The sequence below is a fragment of the Tinamus guttatus genome, unplaced genomic scaffold, assembly GCF_059628265.1.
Source record: "Tinamus guttatus ecotype Peru unplaced genomic scaffold, ASM5962826v1 Tinamus_guttatus_pri_ptg000372l, whole genome shotgun sequence".
Classification (NCBI taxonomy): Eukaryota; Metazoa; Chordata; class Aves; order Tinamiformes; family Tinamidae; genus Tinamus; species Tinamus guttatus.
The window spans coordinates 490,577-506,806 of NW_028288906.1; the positions used below are offsets into that span (position 1 = coordinate 490,577).

Below are 16,230 nucleotides of genomic sequence, written 5' to 3' on the forward strand. Positions count from 1 at the left end.
GCAGCCTAAACCTGAAAGTGACCATAACGGTCATTTCCTCCGCTCTTAGCAGGGGAGCAACGTGTTTGAGAGCACACAGCGAAAGAAGGACACGTTATTACACTTGTGCCACGTAAGTGACCTGCATGTGGGTGCATATAGATGCACCTATATGCAATACACACACAGATATGTTTAATAACACACGTTAACCTGGCCTTGGCGCCGCCCCTCCCCCTCCCTCCCGCCTCCCGGCCGTTGGCCCCCCCGCCCCCGGCCCCACCCGCCGCTGCCGACGGCGGCCGGCGGGGCTCAAGCTTCGCCGCGCGCTGCCGCTTTTCGTGGTGCCGCCGCCATGGAGCTGTGGCAGGTGCCGCTGCTCTTCTCGCGCCTCTCCATGTTCCCCTTCTTCGACCTGGCGCACTACATGGCCTCCGTCATGGCGCTGAAGGAGCAGCGCGGTGAGGGGCCGCGGCGGTTACGGCCGTTGGGGCGGTTGGCGCGCGGCGCGGGGGTGTGAGTGGGAGTGAGGCAGGGTCTTGGGCACCTCCCGGGGTTCTGCCCTGAAGACGGCCCAGTGCGACACCTTAAACCCTAGGGACTTAATTTTCTTTTAGTTCCTCATTTGTTTTATTTACTTTTTTATGACTACAAGTGGTTAAGGCTCAGCTCCTCCGTGCACTCCTGCGAAGCCCTCCGGGTGGGTTCGGTGTAGCGAGGAGCTTGTGGATGCTCTCTGTGCCCTCTGACACAAGAGCTGCCCGAGCTGAACGTTTTTGAGTTTTTGGGTAGAAACACCCAAAAGAAGCGGGTAGACATGTGGGTCAGGTCGCTGGCCTCCAGCGAAGGGCCTGCACGTGGTGGGGGATGTGTCTGATGCCTTCTTGGTCTGCCCCTGTTTGTGAACAAGGATCCAGGTGCCCTTGGTTAATCTGCAAGGAAGGCGGTCTGCGGTCAGCACTAATCAGGCTTCCAGTAAGTACCCCCCAGTTAGCTGCAAAAAGCACGTAGGAGGTGTCCTGCCAAGCCTTCCCTGCCTCCTCTGGACCTGAGAAACTACGGAACCGACCAGGAGGTTTTTTGGAAAGCCACTTTTAGGTTAAAAAGCCCCAAACGTGGGAATAGTTTCACTACTGAGAGAAGATGGGGTTTGTGCATGCTGAGGAGCAACACAGGTAGCAGATGGATAGCTTGCTCTCGCGTGGGACACCTGTGAGGTGGGAGGGGAGCTTCCTGACGGAGCTGCTGGTTTTCCTAGTTGTGCAGAAAGTTGTTGCCGTAATTCTCTGTCCTGCAGCAAATGCATGTTGAGGATCTAAAGGGCTGTGTGTTAGTATCTTACTTTCCACGCTGTGCATGTAGCTGCTAAAATTAAAAAAAAAAAAAAAAAAAAAAAAAAAAAAAAAACACCTTTTCACCCCTAGAAAAAAGGGTTTTGATTGAGTGCCTGTGATGACACTTTGGGTCCCATTTATTCTACTCGAGACACCCTTTTGCAGTCTAAATCCCGAACCTTGCTAGTAGTTGTCACAAGCATAGGCACTAATCTTATTTTAATGCACAGAATAACCACTTGCATCCCAGCTGGTAGCTGTTTAGGAAACTGAAATGACTGTATTGTGGGTTTGGGCGTTTCTGCTTGCTTCAAGGCTCTGAGCTGTCATTTATTCAGCAAGAGCTTGTTTTTTGCTTCCTTTCTAAATGCATCAAGGTGAACTTTCACTTTGAGCTTAGTAAGTGTGGTTAGAAAAACATAAAGACTAATCATGAGCTAACATAGCAAATGTTTGGGGCTAAAAATAATTCTGGGTGTTGACTTCTGGCATTCTTTAGCCAAACTGTTCTATACCAGAGGAGAAAAAAAAAAAAAAGACTTCTTCTATAAAACTCTTTATGTTGTACTACCTTTAAACTTTCTTCTGTGAGGCACGCAGATTTAAGCAGCAGGATGAGAGGATTTGTTCCACGTTGCTAATCTCTTTAATAAGACACCACTTCTGAACAGCTGAGCTACTGTCAGTAGCTAGTCAGATCAGTGTAATTAACACATTCTTTTTTTTTTTTTTTTTCCTTCTCAGCCTAATATTTGGAAAGTTCGGAACTTTGGAGTATATTCAGAACTATTAGCTATCGTTCAGGTGACTGCATTACTGGCCTGTTGCTCACTTGCAAGCAATTTGAACATATTAACATTAAACTGTAACTGAGAAAGAAATAATTATAAAACACTCAGGATGGATAGCATTCTCATTGATTAATATTCTCTGGGCTTTACCATGCTTTTTGTTTGTTCTTGTTTTTTAGAAACTTAAAGGGTACATGTATTTCATGCATGGAGAATTGGAGTTCTGAGCAAGTGCTAGTCACAGGAGGTGGGTGGTAAAGTCAGTGACATTTGTTTTATCCCAGTCTGCAGTCTTACTAATACACAAATCTGAAAACTGCTGAAGATCAGATTCAGCATCAATATTTGTGTCATAGACTGGCACATAATGCCTGGAGATTTCCTAGTCTTTCCAGTAAGATTTTCTTGCTGTGTTTTTAGTGCTAGTAAACAGCACTCAGTGACAAGCAACATGTTGCTCTGCACCAGTATGAAACTAGAGTTCTTGGTTAGGATATTTGAAGTTGCTTTGGAGTTAATCATTAGTAACCCAGTTAATGGTGGAACTAGCATTTTTGTTTCTTTGAGGACTGAGTGGGATAGTATTGAGGAAATATGTCAAAAATGTGAAGCTTCATCATTCAATATGTTTCTTTAAATAGATAATTTAAATAGATAATTTTCACTTTATTTGAGAAGAGAAACAAGTTTTGTGACAGCCTCAGAGTGGTTGTACTCTTTAGCTGCGCTTACCCAAGGAATGTTAAAGAGTGTTTTATGTTTTTTATTTTATCACAATTTTTGTATACTTTTGTCTGCCATAATCTTGCTAGATCTTGCTTTTTAAATGTTTTATCTTAATTTGTGATGTATGTAGTCAAACAAGAAAAACTTCTAGAAAAGTTTGCTAGAAATACTTTAAAAAGTCTTTCTAAGATTATTCTTTAGATACATAAGTGAAATAGCCTTGTTGTGAAATAGGCTTATTATGCTTTTACAACATATTGGAAAGATTAAAGCAGATGTTATCCTGCCTAAAAAAATAGCTTACTGGCAAGTTTTTTATTATTATAGCAAAGAGGCAGCATCTAAAACTGAATTGAGATTTTTAAACCTTATCTTTACTTTCTAAAATTTTCCACTGGCATAAGTCGTGGCCTTTTGGCGGATTGTATCCTACGTGGTTGTCTGATGCTTCATTTGTTTTATGGGATGCTTCAGAGGACAAATATAGATGACCACTTGTTTGCCCATGTGTGCCCTACTTAAAAGTGAATCAGTTTTCTAAAAGGCTGCCTCCATTCATAGCTTACATAGTAATGCTGAGATGCATTTTAATGTAAAAAGCAATTGGGCAAAAAAATGCAGATGAATACAATACAGTTATAGAGTTGTAAGTGCTGGTGTTTGAGCCGAAAGAATTCTAATGCTGCCTGGCAGAAAAATCCTGAATTCCAGGAGATTATATCCATCTTCGGTCCTTTGATTGAGGAGATGGAAGCTGGCTTGTGGAGGGCAGACCGCTCATGCAGTTCACTTGGTTTCCAACTGCACAGCTCTCCTCAGGGCTCACCAGGAGCATCTTTGGAGGTAAAACAGCTGTCAGCAAGAGATAGAAAGTGGATAGTTCTGTCTTTCCAATATAGCTGCTGCTGCTGTAGTTGAGGAGAGGATGAAATAAGTCATGCAGTGCAACTCCAGTGCCGGTGTATGCAGGGCAGCACACTGGGCGTGCACCTAGAAACTTAGCTAGGCAGCAGAGCAGTGAAGACACTTCAGCAGGTTTGGGGTCCTTGCTGTTGTTAAACGCTGCTGTTAAAGGGTAACTCTGGGCAATCAGAATTTATGTGGAGATTCTCTGCTTCAGGGCTATTATTGCTGTCATTAGGCCACGAAGCCTAATAACCTCTGGCCTCAGAACTGCTTGCTGTTAGATGTGGTGTGAAGGAATCATAGGGAAACTCTGACTGTTGAAAGAAGGTGAAGTTGAGAACAGAACAGGTAGCTAACTCCATCAGATTTTTTTAAAAAATTCAATCTGTCCTTTAGTGTATGAAGTAAAAAAAAAAATCATTAAAATATTTTTCCTTAAAGAAAAGAAGGAAGAAGACAATTTGGACTAAAAGCAGTAACATCAAAAGAACCACACAAACAACAATTTAATCTTTGTTGAATCTGATAAATATTTTTTTTCTTCCTTAAGACCAGTGTTTACTAGCTATGTCTGATGAATTGCACTCTTTTTTACATGAATGCATGTTAGAAAAAAAAGTTAAATGCAGTTTGTCAAATTTAAAATCACAGGAACATCTGGATTTTTTCCTTTCCTTGTGTTATAATTTGACCAAAACAGTATCTAAAAAACTGATAGGCAAACTCTCAGTTCGCCTGCTCTCAGCCGTATTCCAGTTTGGGATAAGGGTGGTGATGTGATGCTTCTGATGGGGGTATCCATAAAATATTAAGATGTTTACTTCACCACTAGTTTAAGGATAAAACTTACTAATAAAACAAGTTGTTTTATCCCCTTCTAATGACGAATATCTGTAGTGCAAGTTATTTATATGTTTTTTAACTGGTCTGGATGCTGACAGTTCTTGGATGGGGAACCTCCTGTCGTAATCTACATATCAGTTTCACTGCAGGAACAGATTACTGGAAGTGTTCTGTATTAAATCAGTCCAGGAGTAAAGCCTGTGAATAATGCAGCAGCTGATCTAGTAACAGTACTCCACAGTTCTAACATGATTACTGCGCCTTGTAGTGTGCACTGGCTGTTTCCTTTGACTGGGCTTTCTTGTTCACCTCTAAAGTCTGCAGTGTTCTCCTGAAATTGGTAACTTTATTCTGTAATGCCACAGCGGCAACTAGAGTGGCTACTCAAGAGAGTAATGTCAAATGTGGGGAAAGATACTGTGTTCTAATAGCTCTGGATGAATCCTGCCTCTTCATACTCTAGCAAGTATATAATAATATTTGTAATCAGATATATATATATTTTTTTTTTCTGAAAGCGAAAGTTTCTGAAAGCAATTTTGTATCACTTACTCTTTCATTATTGAAGAAATTCTAGTGTAATGGCACAACTCATTAATATTCTTTAAGTATTTTGCCCTTCTCAAATATGTTGGTAAAAATAGTTCTACATATTTTGTATGGGACCTGTATGTAATGGCTCACTTTATTTTTTTACATCTGCTGTTAAGTAACATTGTCAGATTTACATAATTTTTTCCTTTTAATGTTTCACACGCAAGCATCATTGTTACTGTGTATCATTGTTTTTCTAAAACAGCTAAATTAAGTGGAACTGACTTAGAACTTGAGGTATTGCAATATGGAAAATAAATCATGAAATTCATGTCAATATTAGATATTACTTTGTATTCAGATAGTCTGTCATAATTGTTTATTTTCATAAACAATTTTCAGCTTTTACCTGAGAGGGCTTCAGTAGAGCTGGATTATTTTGTATCTGTACCAGCACTAGAACTGGAACAATTTTCTACTACTGTGAACTGTAACCTGTGGCCCATGAAAAATGGAATCAGTCCAAGCAAACAGAACTCCTTATCTTTGTAAAGGGGAAGTTCTGTCAGTGTTGACTTATGAAGTGGGAAGAAATAGCAAAATAACCATGTGTGGCTGTTTCTTCCTTGAATTTGTTAAGCTTTTCCACTCCATTCAACATTGTTTTGATATTGCCAATTCTTTTGTATAATTGAATAGCAATTTTAAAGGGATAATTAATGTTACAGATATGTTAAAGCAAACTGTCAAGATTTTAATAGCCAGGTAAGCTTGTTACTTTTCTAAGAACACTTTCTGGAACAAATCACCTCTGCTCTTATTTTTCACAACCTTTATTCTCTGTTCAGGAGTGCAGGTGAAAACAGTATGTTTGCTTGATTGTTTTGGATAGTGCTTTCATTTTTAACAGCAAACACAGAAATTTAAGAGGAGAGAGAAAAACAAACAATGATATTGAAATAGAGTTAAAAATAATCCAATAAAATATGCTGTGCAAGGAAGGTCTGTTATAAACAATTCTTTCTAATTCAGTGGAGCCATTTGTTTATTTTTGATACAAATTTGCAAGCAGCTTTATACCTACCAGAATTAGAAAGTGAGCTTTCTCATCCATGTGCTAGAAGCTTTTTCTTTCTCATAGCCAAATAGGTGTACTGTAATCACAAAAGATATTCAAAGAACACAATGTCAGTGTTTCATTTTTATGCATATGACACATGCCTAAGTCAATGTAATCTCAAGTTTTCCTTTCTTGAAGGCTTTTCCTGTGAAAGGCTACAGGTTTCTTAGGATTTTTCATGATATAAAGACGCAATGTGGGACAGTGTGACTTTTTAAATGTGTTGTGATTCTCGGATGCTTACTTCTGTTTATGCATCTCTTCCCTCTGTTTCAGGAGCTGTGGAAGTGTCAGTCCGAAGTCCAGTAGCATGCTGGTTTAGTGCTATGCTTTCCTGCTTTGGTGGGTCTGTCCTGTCTTCCTTGATGCTTGCAGAACCTCCAGTCGCGTTTTTGGCAAAGGGCACAAATGTTCTCCTGGCATCTTCAGTGTGGTAAGTATCCACAATAAAGTTAGATGAATACTCTTGATTTTGAGTAACCAGTACTTCTACTGTAAATAGTAGGATTATTGGTAGCTTAACAACTTAACCCATATGTGTCTGGATACTGTCTCTTGATCATGTCAGTTATTTCGCATTACTTCTGCAGAGACTTCAGTGATACCTTTTTATAGGAACCAAATGCTTCTCCTCCAGCTGTTGTTTAGGGACTGTTCAGTAACTAGGCTTTTCAGTAGGTTTGTATTGTATACCTGATCAAACAACTAAAAATGCTATTCTAGAATAAGATGCACTTCAGTTACAGCTTTTTCTGGATAAGTCTTAGATATAGTCCAGTCTTTCAGTAGTCACTCTAGAAGATCAGAATCTGGCTGATGTAAAACTTCTGAGCTTTTCTGTAATTTGGGAAGTTGGATTGGGATCTTATTTTCACTCCTCTTGTCTCTGCTTTGTGACACCTTTTAATTTTTTTTCTCTGTTTTGTCTTTTCCCCAATACTGCTTTCCCAAATGAATAGGAAATTAGGAGTTGCAGTGAAAGCTGAATGAGAAGCTAGATATGTGAAAGAGGAAGCTGGCTGATTTGGAATTGATGAATAACAGTGGAGTTACTTCCATATAAATGTGGCCTAGCAGTGGCAGTGTTTTTTTTTTTTTTTTTTTTTTTTCTCCAGACGTACTCTTAGAAAAAAATCCTCAACAAAACTTTCAAGTGGTAATTATTTTTGGATCTAAAAGTCTAAATTACTGTCTTGAAAGTGTATTGTCTACTTTCAGTCTTGGCACTGTCTGTTCTGCATAGTGCTTTAGGTTTTATAATTGCAACTTTAATAAAGTGAAACTCTGTGATATGCATATATGTGTCTTGGCCTTATGTTGCTGTAGAAGATTCAGACATATTTCACCCAACCACACTAGTGAAATGAATAAGGTGCAATTATGTGTGTGATTAATAAAGCTCATAGAATTTTTTCTGTTCATATTAATCTGGAGTGCTACAGGCAATACTTCAGGTTATTTTTGGCTGATGACACTTAAGCATATAAAACAATTTCAGTTGAACTTAACATGATAACTTGTTCTGCTTAAATAAAGACTTTCTTAATGAGAAGCTATGGATGTTATAAAACTTCTTATGATTTTTAGTTTTACAGAATTGTCTCTTCATTATAATATCAACTTTGATTTTTCATCTTAGTCCACATGAAGCAGAACTCCCCGACTCATACATAAAACTGAAAAATAGGAAGGATTGTGCTACTTTTAGGAAACGCTCCTGAATGGATTGTGGGACAGCGACATCTACTGTTAGCAAGTGCTGCTAGCGAATTGGAGGTTGTACCATGGTGAAATAGCAGTCTCTACTACATGTGCTGTAGTGGAATGGCAGTGCCAGGTTCAATCCAGTTGCCAGTGCTTTGATGTCCTAAATCTACGTTCTGCCATTGGAAATTAATTCTGGTTAGTGTTGTGTATCAAGTACGTGGCTTAAATGGCTATTTGCAGCAGCCACTGAAAAGAGCAGCTTTGTGCATATATAAAAATATACCTTTGACTCCCATTTCAATTGGAGATTAGTTGAATACAAAGATAGTTGAATTTGCAGTATGAGAAGAGGGGAAGGAGCTTTAGTAGTTCAAAAATAATGCTAAATGTGATCATTCGAGCAAAATCCAGCTATTAATGTAAATTATGGTAACTTTCTTATATAGGCTATTGTATTGTACACTTGGGAAAGTCCTGAAGAGAAAGAAAACTGTAGAAGTTTTTAGAAACAGTGGTAAGGTACTGCTTACTTGCTGCAAAAGCAAATATTGAACTAGGGCTTAAGCAAAACTTTGCTTTTCTGTGGTGGTATCTTTTTGATGTGTTACAGAACATAAGCATTTTTCTTGAAAAAGTTTGACTGCCTTCATGCATTACAATCTCTTGAAACATGAGTTATGACTCTTCCTAGCTGTGGTGTCTCCTAGTAGTTTTAATGAAGTAACCTAAAAAAGGAAATGCCGCCTGAGGACTTAGGATAAGGATGCAGCCTTTAGAAGTTTTTGGTGAAAAGAACTGAGCTAGCAGACTAAACCAAATGACCAATATTATTTAGAAAATGAAAAAGTAGCTGGCCATATTTTAAAGCCATTCTCTGCTATCATTTCATTATCACTTGAATATTCCTGTGCTGAAGGAACAGAAGTGCTTAATCTTCATATCTGAAGTTCTTAAATATCTGTGGAAGAGCTTAATTTTCCTGTATGACTGAAGAGATACAATAAAACATAGTATAACCTGATCTTTTAATTTTTTTCTGTCAGTTTAACATATCAGTGTTAGACATCTTGAACATCATTATAAAAACAATTTGATAAAACATTTTTAAATTTTACGTGCTACTTCGGTTGTGCTTTTCAAAAATTAAGACAGGAAATGAGCTTGCAATCAGCAAGCTGCAAAAGCTAGAATCTGTTGCTATGATGATGTGAAATATATTTGAAAATAGTTGTGCATTTCATCTGGCATGACTATAAGTAGTGAGTCTTGCTGAAGTGAAATAATTTCATGTCCTTCATCAGTAGCAAAACATGATGTTAGAATGTAAATTACCTTTTTTCTCCTGCAAGATCCAAATCCCGCAAGAAATCTGAAGAAAGTCTTACAGTAATTTAATAAGTTGAATTGTATAAACGTGAGAGAGGAACTGTAGAATATTTGGTAAACATATGGTAAATATGTTACAGTAAATTCTCACGTACTTTAATAACTTTTTAAGACAAAGCTTCTTTGTGACAGTGTGACAGTGAGAAGAGTTTCAACTAACATATATCTGCTCTGGTGCAAAAAACTCAAAAGTGTGTTTTAAATTTTTTCTAATACATTTAACTTAAGACAATGAGATATTGGTAGTACAGTAGTATATCAAACATCACTAGTCATATTAAAAAAAAAAAAAACCCTTTGAGGGGTCGTTAGTATGTAATTTAATTAGCAAAGACACTTAAAGATCAGTAACTAGTTTCCTCATTACAATTTTCAGGTATCTGGTATTTTACTGTCCACAAGACATATTCTGCCGGTGCTTTGCATTTCTGCCTCTTCGGCTTCTGGTTGCAGGAATGAAAGAAGTGACAAGGACTTGGAAAATAACGGCTGGCGTTGCCCACGCAGACAGTCACTTCAAGAATGCCTGGCTTGTTATGATAGCTGTGGGCTGGGCCAGAGGTAACATGCACAGTGTTTTGTTGTGATGAATTGTGATGTTCTGGAATAGTATTTAAATGTCTAGCCCTTCAGCTTAGCTCTAGTGCCTTTCCTTGCTGTGGTGGATATGATAGTCCTGATACACTCTGTTATACCCTCAAGGGACAAAGTCTAGGGAGCAGGGGTTTTCTTTTTCTTTTTTTTTTCTTTTTTTTTTCTTTATTTTGCCTGGATTAAGGGTGGCATTGAATGACTTTGAGGGAGGTGTATCTTTTTCAGGTGATCTTGCATGACCATGTAGGATGTGCATTTGATGGCAGTAAGGAAAACGATCTCTCCTGTAACTTCAGTGCTATGACTTACCTCTCCTAAGAGTGTAGTTCTTCAGAGGTCTTTTCCTTGCCTGTGGCTGAAGAGGAGATCTTATTTTCTGAGCATTCTGGCTTGTAAACATGAGCTGATTTAAACACATGGAGGAAAACTTTTGCCTGCCTTCTGCATTTTAAATAAAATCTTGGAAACTAACTTCATATAAGCAAAACTCGAGAGTCACATAGAACCATTTCAGGAATTAATAGTGTGGCTGTGATTCTGTTTACTTGATTCTACTCTTCTTTGGGAAACAACATATGTTAATGTGATGATGATCTAACATATTTTTCAAATTTGATAAAGATTGGTCTTATTGGCCAAATTCTTAAAATGGCAATCTTTCAGTGTAAAAATACACATCCACCTTTTCTTGGGGAAGGTCTCCACTACCTGCACCTAAATAACTGTCTGAGAAAGGAATGATAGAAGCTTCTCTGGAGATGTATTTTGGCATTTCAAGCATGATACTTTCCAGCAATGAGAGTGCCAATTCCAGATATTTGTGCTATCACACAAAGGTGAACTTGAGGTTCTTACTGAGCTCTTGTAGAACCTCTGCGGTTTCGTTTTGGTCATTCAGTTCATGAATGTAGGAAAGATTGGATTATGCTGTGTTAGTTGGAGCTTTGGGTGCAAGTTATGGCACCATCTGAAGTTTTGTTGGAAGCAACAGTGGGTCTGCAGCAGTAACAGCATGCCATTTGAGGCTTGCTATAAATCTCTGCAATTTCAGGAGCTGGTGGTGGCCTGATCTCCAATTTTGAGCAGTTGGTAAGAGGAGTGTGGAAACCTGAAACCAATGAACTACTGAAGATGTCCTAGTAAGTTTTTTTTAAAAAGGCTGCAATATGTTAACAATTGTCTTGCTAATGGCTTTTGTTCAGTCTTTTAGTGATTCAGCTTAAAAAAAAAAAAAAAAAAAAAAAAAAAGCTTATAATTTGTGATTCATGTATATTTTGTAAAACATGAATTGATAAACTTTGATCATTTTAGGGAATATTTTATTTATTTTAGAATCACAGCAGAAGAATACCAAATGCAGTGACTCAATAAAAATTGTTACTGGAAAGCAGTATTGAGGCAGTAGGAAAAGCTGCCTTTGTCTTATATAGACATGGCCTTGTATACAAACAAAAGGCCACCGGTTCCACAAATGCACATGGGCAGCTTGCAGTTTTTATGCACGTTCTGAACATCACTGGATGGCTTCCTTGGAAGGCTGTCAGTCTTCTGCTGTCAGTATTGCTCTCCAAAGACATTGATAATTAGAGAATGACAAATCAGCTATTCAGTTTTGCAAAAATACGGAATCATCTTTCACGTACTGCAAGATAGAAGATGTTACTTCTCTTGCAGAAGCAAAGAAATAGAATATTTAATGGATCCCAATATAATTCCTGCAACAAAGTGAGAATTGAGGCAGAATAGAAGGCCACAACTTATTGTTGTAAATAGAGATAAACTAACTGTGGTCGTTTCTTAAAATCCCCTTAATTCTTCCCACGTGACTTCCCTGTCTTTATAAGATGGATGACTTGCTATCCTATCTTGCTTTTCTACAGCCAACCTCAGCAGCAGGGTATGACAGAAGAGAAATGTATAGCCTCTCCTTGTGTTTTGTATTTTTGACGTTGCTTGTTTTTGATGTTGCTTGTAATATGTAGAGCTTAGGAAGATTAAATGGAAGTATGTTGCAATGTTAAATGGATAAGCATTGTCTGAACAGAGGCATGATATGCATTTTGATTTCAGAAGGATGTGTCAAATAAAAAGAGTTTGCTGGGTATTTAAAGTAACGGTGAACTTGATACTTATTCTTAACATAGAAAGCATAATAGTAGTTTATAAAGTGAACCTCTTAAATTAATAATAACCAGGTTTTGAAACTTGTCACTGCATTATTACTACAAATTTTCCTCTGTTGTAGTCAGAAATAACTGTTTAGCATGCTGAGAAGCTTTACTGCTTTCTAGGGCATGACAGTAGAGAAGAGAAACTAACATGATTTATTTTATTTCCAGCCCTGTTAAGGTAACTTTGATAGGAGCAGTTCTTTTCACGCTGCAGCATAGCCAGTACCTGCCAATAGCAAGACACAACCTCATATTTTTATATACTGTCTTTCTTGTGGTCACCAAGGTAAGAATTCTGAAATGTTGTATATAACCAAATAACTGAAAATATTTTTTTTCTCTTGGTATTTTTAGAGCTGAAAAAGCTGTCCTGAACCATTCTACTGCATGTTAGGATGTTTGCTTCGGGACCTGGAGGGTCCCTGCTAGTTATGTCTTAAGCCTGTGTTCAGTCTTCTGTACCTAAGCAGAACCAAAGGACTACTCTGATACTGTTCACCGTAAAATGAGTAAAATAGGTCAGGAATTTCGGCATCTTACAGTTGGTATGCCAGATTTATATGCCCTTAATTTGAAACAAAGCTGTTGTTTGTGGAAAGAAACTCATCTCTGCCTTTTCTTAACTGTTTAATCCTTTCCTTGAACATACACAGGCACCTGTAGTTCTGCAAAATAAACCAACTAGATACTGATCAAGCTTAAAGCATTGTGATACAAATGTTTGGTGGGGAACAGCAAGTGCACCTTTTGAAGTAGCTGTAACTTAAATTTTTAATACAAAATAGTTGTTAATTCTTCATTGAATCTTTTGATCTTTTCAGTCTTGTTAATCTCCAAAGTAATATCTGTCTTCAGGATTCTTGGCTAGTAAGAAAAGTGTAGTCTCTGCATTAGCAATATTGTAGCAATTTTAAGAACTTCCAACCTGCTGCTAATGAACAGATTAAAGAGTGTCTTAAAACAGTAGCTGACAGTCTCCTTTTGTGAAGTAAATGGAATATTTAATTTCAGAGAAGTTGCTTTTAGGTGCTGTGACTTCAGGCTGGTGCTGAGGGTTTTTCATCAAAACAAACAGAAATGTTGCTGATCTGGGCATGGTTGGGAGTGGAGAAGGAGAGAAATGATATTCTGGAAGTGGACAGATTGCAGCTGTCTTCAGAAACTGGCTGCCAAGCTTCACTTTAGTGCATAAGCTTTTAAACTAATAGTCAACTAATACTCATCCTGCCAGGTGGGAACTTAAGCATCCATTTAACTAGTCAAGTAACAATTGTGAACCTGGCACAGTCCTGCAGTAGTGTCGTGGTTATTTTATAAACTGTTCGTGTCACTGCAATACAAACTGGTCCAATATCTGTATCTACAAAACAGTTTCCCTCTCCTGACTCCTAATTATGCATCTAAATTCCCATTTAATAAGTGTTGCCAGCCTCAGCTCAATATAATGAAAGTGTGTGACTGGAATTGTGAGAGTGGGATGGGCTTTATATTCTGCATATACATTTAGGTGTTTACTCATTAGATTGCTTCAGTTTGAATTAAAATAGCCAATCTGTTTGCTGTTTTTCAGTCGTGCAAGGTACAGAACTTACACATTAATATAATTCTTCATCTTAGCTGTTTGATGTGCTTAGGATGTATGTATGTATTGGAAGTGTTGTAATCTTAGGATAATTTCAGTAAACTGGCACAGAAGGCTTTTTGTGTGCATTGTGTATAGCTGGGTGAGGAGTGTAGGCCAGAAAGAAAAGCATTCACTGATCAATTCAAGCTAAAGTAAAAAGAGCATATTTCTATTCATGGTGCATGGCCTCCTCATGCAAACCCTACTGAACCCCACGTTAGTTCAGTACTGAACTTGTTTTCAACCAGCATGAAAGCATTAAAGCTTTTAAAGTAACTTGACCCTTGTTATTCATAGGTAACAATGATGTTGACACGATCTACAGCTTCTCCATTTGCTCGCCTTGAGGCTACCTTGGGCTATATGTTCTTTGGCATGCAACAGGCACCATCCAAAGTGAAGAGTGAAGGTGCTCTATCTTCCAATGGCTCGTCAGTGTGCGACCGGCCTTCTTCTGGGCAGCACCGTGATGGTGTTAAGAAACGACAGGCGAAGAAAACAGAATAAGTGGATGAAATTCCTGGATAGTCGTCACCTTCGGAGATGTTTGGATTTCGAATTATGTTGACTGAGAAGTTTGTTAAATGCATATAAAGAGAGAACAGGGCTGTATGCCACTGCGGTGGTATTCACCTTCAGAATGTCTTCTGCAAGCTCCTGTTCGTATGTCTAAATGCACGTGTTACATTTTTAAGTTTAAAAAGTACAAAATTTTGTAGTGATTATAAAATTTATTAAATTTTGTATTTATGGATAATGTTGAAGCACTTGCTGAAAAGATAGTTTCAAAATGTGACAATCACCTGATCTTTTATAAGATAATACTTACTTTACCTCTTCTTCCTTTTTCCTGGTTCTTATGTTCCATTTGGATACCATGGACTTGCACTGACAAGTACTCACAGTCACAGAATCCCAGACTGGTTGAGGTTGGCAGGGACCTCTAGAGATCATCTAGTCCAACCCCCTGCTCCAGCAGGGACACCCAGAGCACGTGGCACAGGGTGGCATCCAGGGGGTTTGGAAGATCTCCAGAGAAGGAGACTCCACAGCCTCTCTGGGCAGCCTGTGCCAGGGCTCTGTCACCCTCACAGGAAAGAAGCTCTTCCTCATACGGAGGTGGAACTGCCTGTGTTTCAACGTGTACCTGTTAGCCCTTGTCCTGTCAGTGGTCACCATGGAGAACAGCCTGGCCCCATCCTCCCCACAGTCTCCCCTCAGTCACTTGAACATGTTGATCAAATCTCCTCTCAGCCTTCTCTTCTCTGGGCTAAAGTGGCCCAGCTCACTTGGTCTTTCCTCATAGTAGCCTGTCCCAAACAAGAGAAGCTTTAGCCAGTCCTCATATGAGTAAGCCTTAATCACATTGTCCTATGCATCCACGAAAATGACCAAAACAATGCCTTTAACTAGAAAAATAACTGAATTACTATTGTAATTTACACTGCGCTAGACTATTTTTTCACATTACTTAAGTAAATATTTTTCACATTTTTCTATTTTTCATAATAAAAGTGAATTACATGGTACTTCTAAAAACCTTTAGAGTTGTCAGGAAGAAGCATTTCAATACTCTTCTTGTAGGCCCACTTTGACACTTTATTTGTAAGAATTTGATATATAGCATTTTTTTCATATATAATACCTGGTTTGTAGTATCTTTTCGCCAAGGTGTATCTTTGCATGCAGTTTTATCCAAGCATATTCACTCTTTTCCTTTCCTTAAAAAGAAAACTGGACAGTACACTTTTTCTTTCTCACTGAGCTCTGTCCTAATGTATATCCTTTTAGTAAATACCAATATTATCTTTTAACAATTACCTCTGGTGCTGTTGGGGAAAAACTATTAATGTCAGATGCACTGAAACTGTTGGCTAGCACTTGCTGAAAACTGCTTCTTGCTGCTCACTACACTTTTTTTTTGCACAGCAGTTTTAATAGTCATGTTTCATAATTGAGAACTATGGGGTTTCAGAGATGTTACATTTCATAAGAAATAGAACTTTTGGATGGAAAATTTCATTTGATGTGCCCTTTTTAAAAATAAATGTATTTTTATAAAATAATCTTTGTCTTTGGAGACTACTGTTTTGGGGAGCACTTGCTAGCAAAATGAGATACTTTAATCTTTGTGCAGGGCTGCCAAGGAGAATTCTGGGGAGTTCTGGTTTGAGATGACAAAATTCCAACTCCAGATACATATTTTAATTTAGAAAGCTTTGCACCAATGCTGTGCTTAAAGAAGGCTAAAAAAATACCCAAGAAGCTTCTTGCACTTGTGGAGTCGCACTTCTACAGTGGTGACCACAACCCTTGAACTCTTCCTCAGTCTGAAATTCAGCTTTATAGGAAAAGTGCAGTATCTTGAAAGCTAAAATAACTTTATTTCAGTATAGAAGAATAGCAGAGGAGAGCGGAGGGAGCCTCACAAAACTCTGGGCAAAATAGGTATCATATTTCTGACAGTTTACACTGACTATATAACTGACTTGTAACTATAAGTCCACTTATAAA

At 38.3% G+C, this 16,230-nt stretch overlaps 1 protein-coding gene across 3 annotated transcripts; it reads left to right on the forward strand.

The window, feature by feature from the left end:
• The first annotated feature begins 326 nt into the window (after positions 1-326).
• TMEM38B (transmembrane protein 38B) lies at positions 327-14,284 on the forward strand. Of its 3 annotated transcripts, none has more exons than XM_088530407.1 (6): positions 327-440; positions 6,510-6,666; positions 9,703-9,887; positions 10,972-11,059; positions 12,261-12,378; positions 14,014-14,284. In XM_088530407.1, the coding sequence occupies exons 1-6, from the start codon at positions 335-337 to the stop codon at positions 14,221-14,223; spliced, it is 864 nt and encodes a 287-aa protein (XP_088386533.1). In that variant the 5' UTR covers positions 327-334; the 3' UTR covers positions 14,224-14,284. The 3 variants fall into 3 exon arrangements, with proteins under 3 accessions (XP_088386533.1, XP_088386534.1, XP_088386535.1); XM_088530408.1 differs by lacking the exon at positions 327-440 and adding an exon at positions 2,284-2,351; XM_088530409.1 differs by lacking the exon at positions 327-440 and adding an exon at positions 3,300-3,354.
• Positions 14,285-16,230: the final 1,946 nt, after the last annotated feature.

Coding starts and splice junctions, on each gene's coding strand:
- TMEM38B (XM_088530407.1), top strand. CDS start 335: ATGGAGCTGTGGCAGGTGCCGCTGCTCTTCTCGCGCCTCTCCATGTTC. Junction 6,667..9,702: donor CTCCTGGCATCTTCAGTGTG/GTAAGTATCCAC, acceptor TACAATTTTCAG/GTATCTGGTATTTTACTGTC. Junction 9,888..10,971: donor AGCTGTGGGCTGGGCCAGAG/GTAACATGCACA, acceptor CTGCAATTTCAG/GAGCTGGTGGTGGCCTGATC.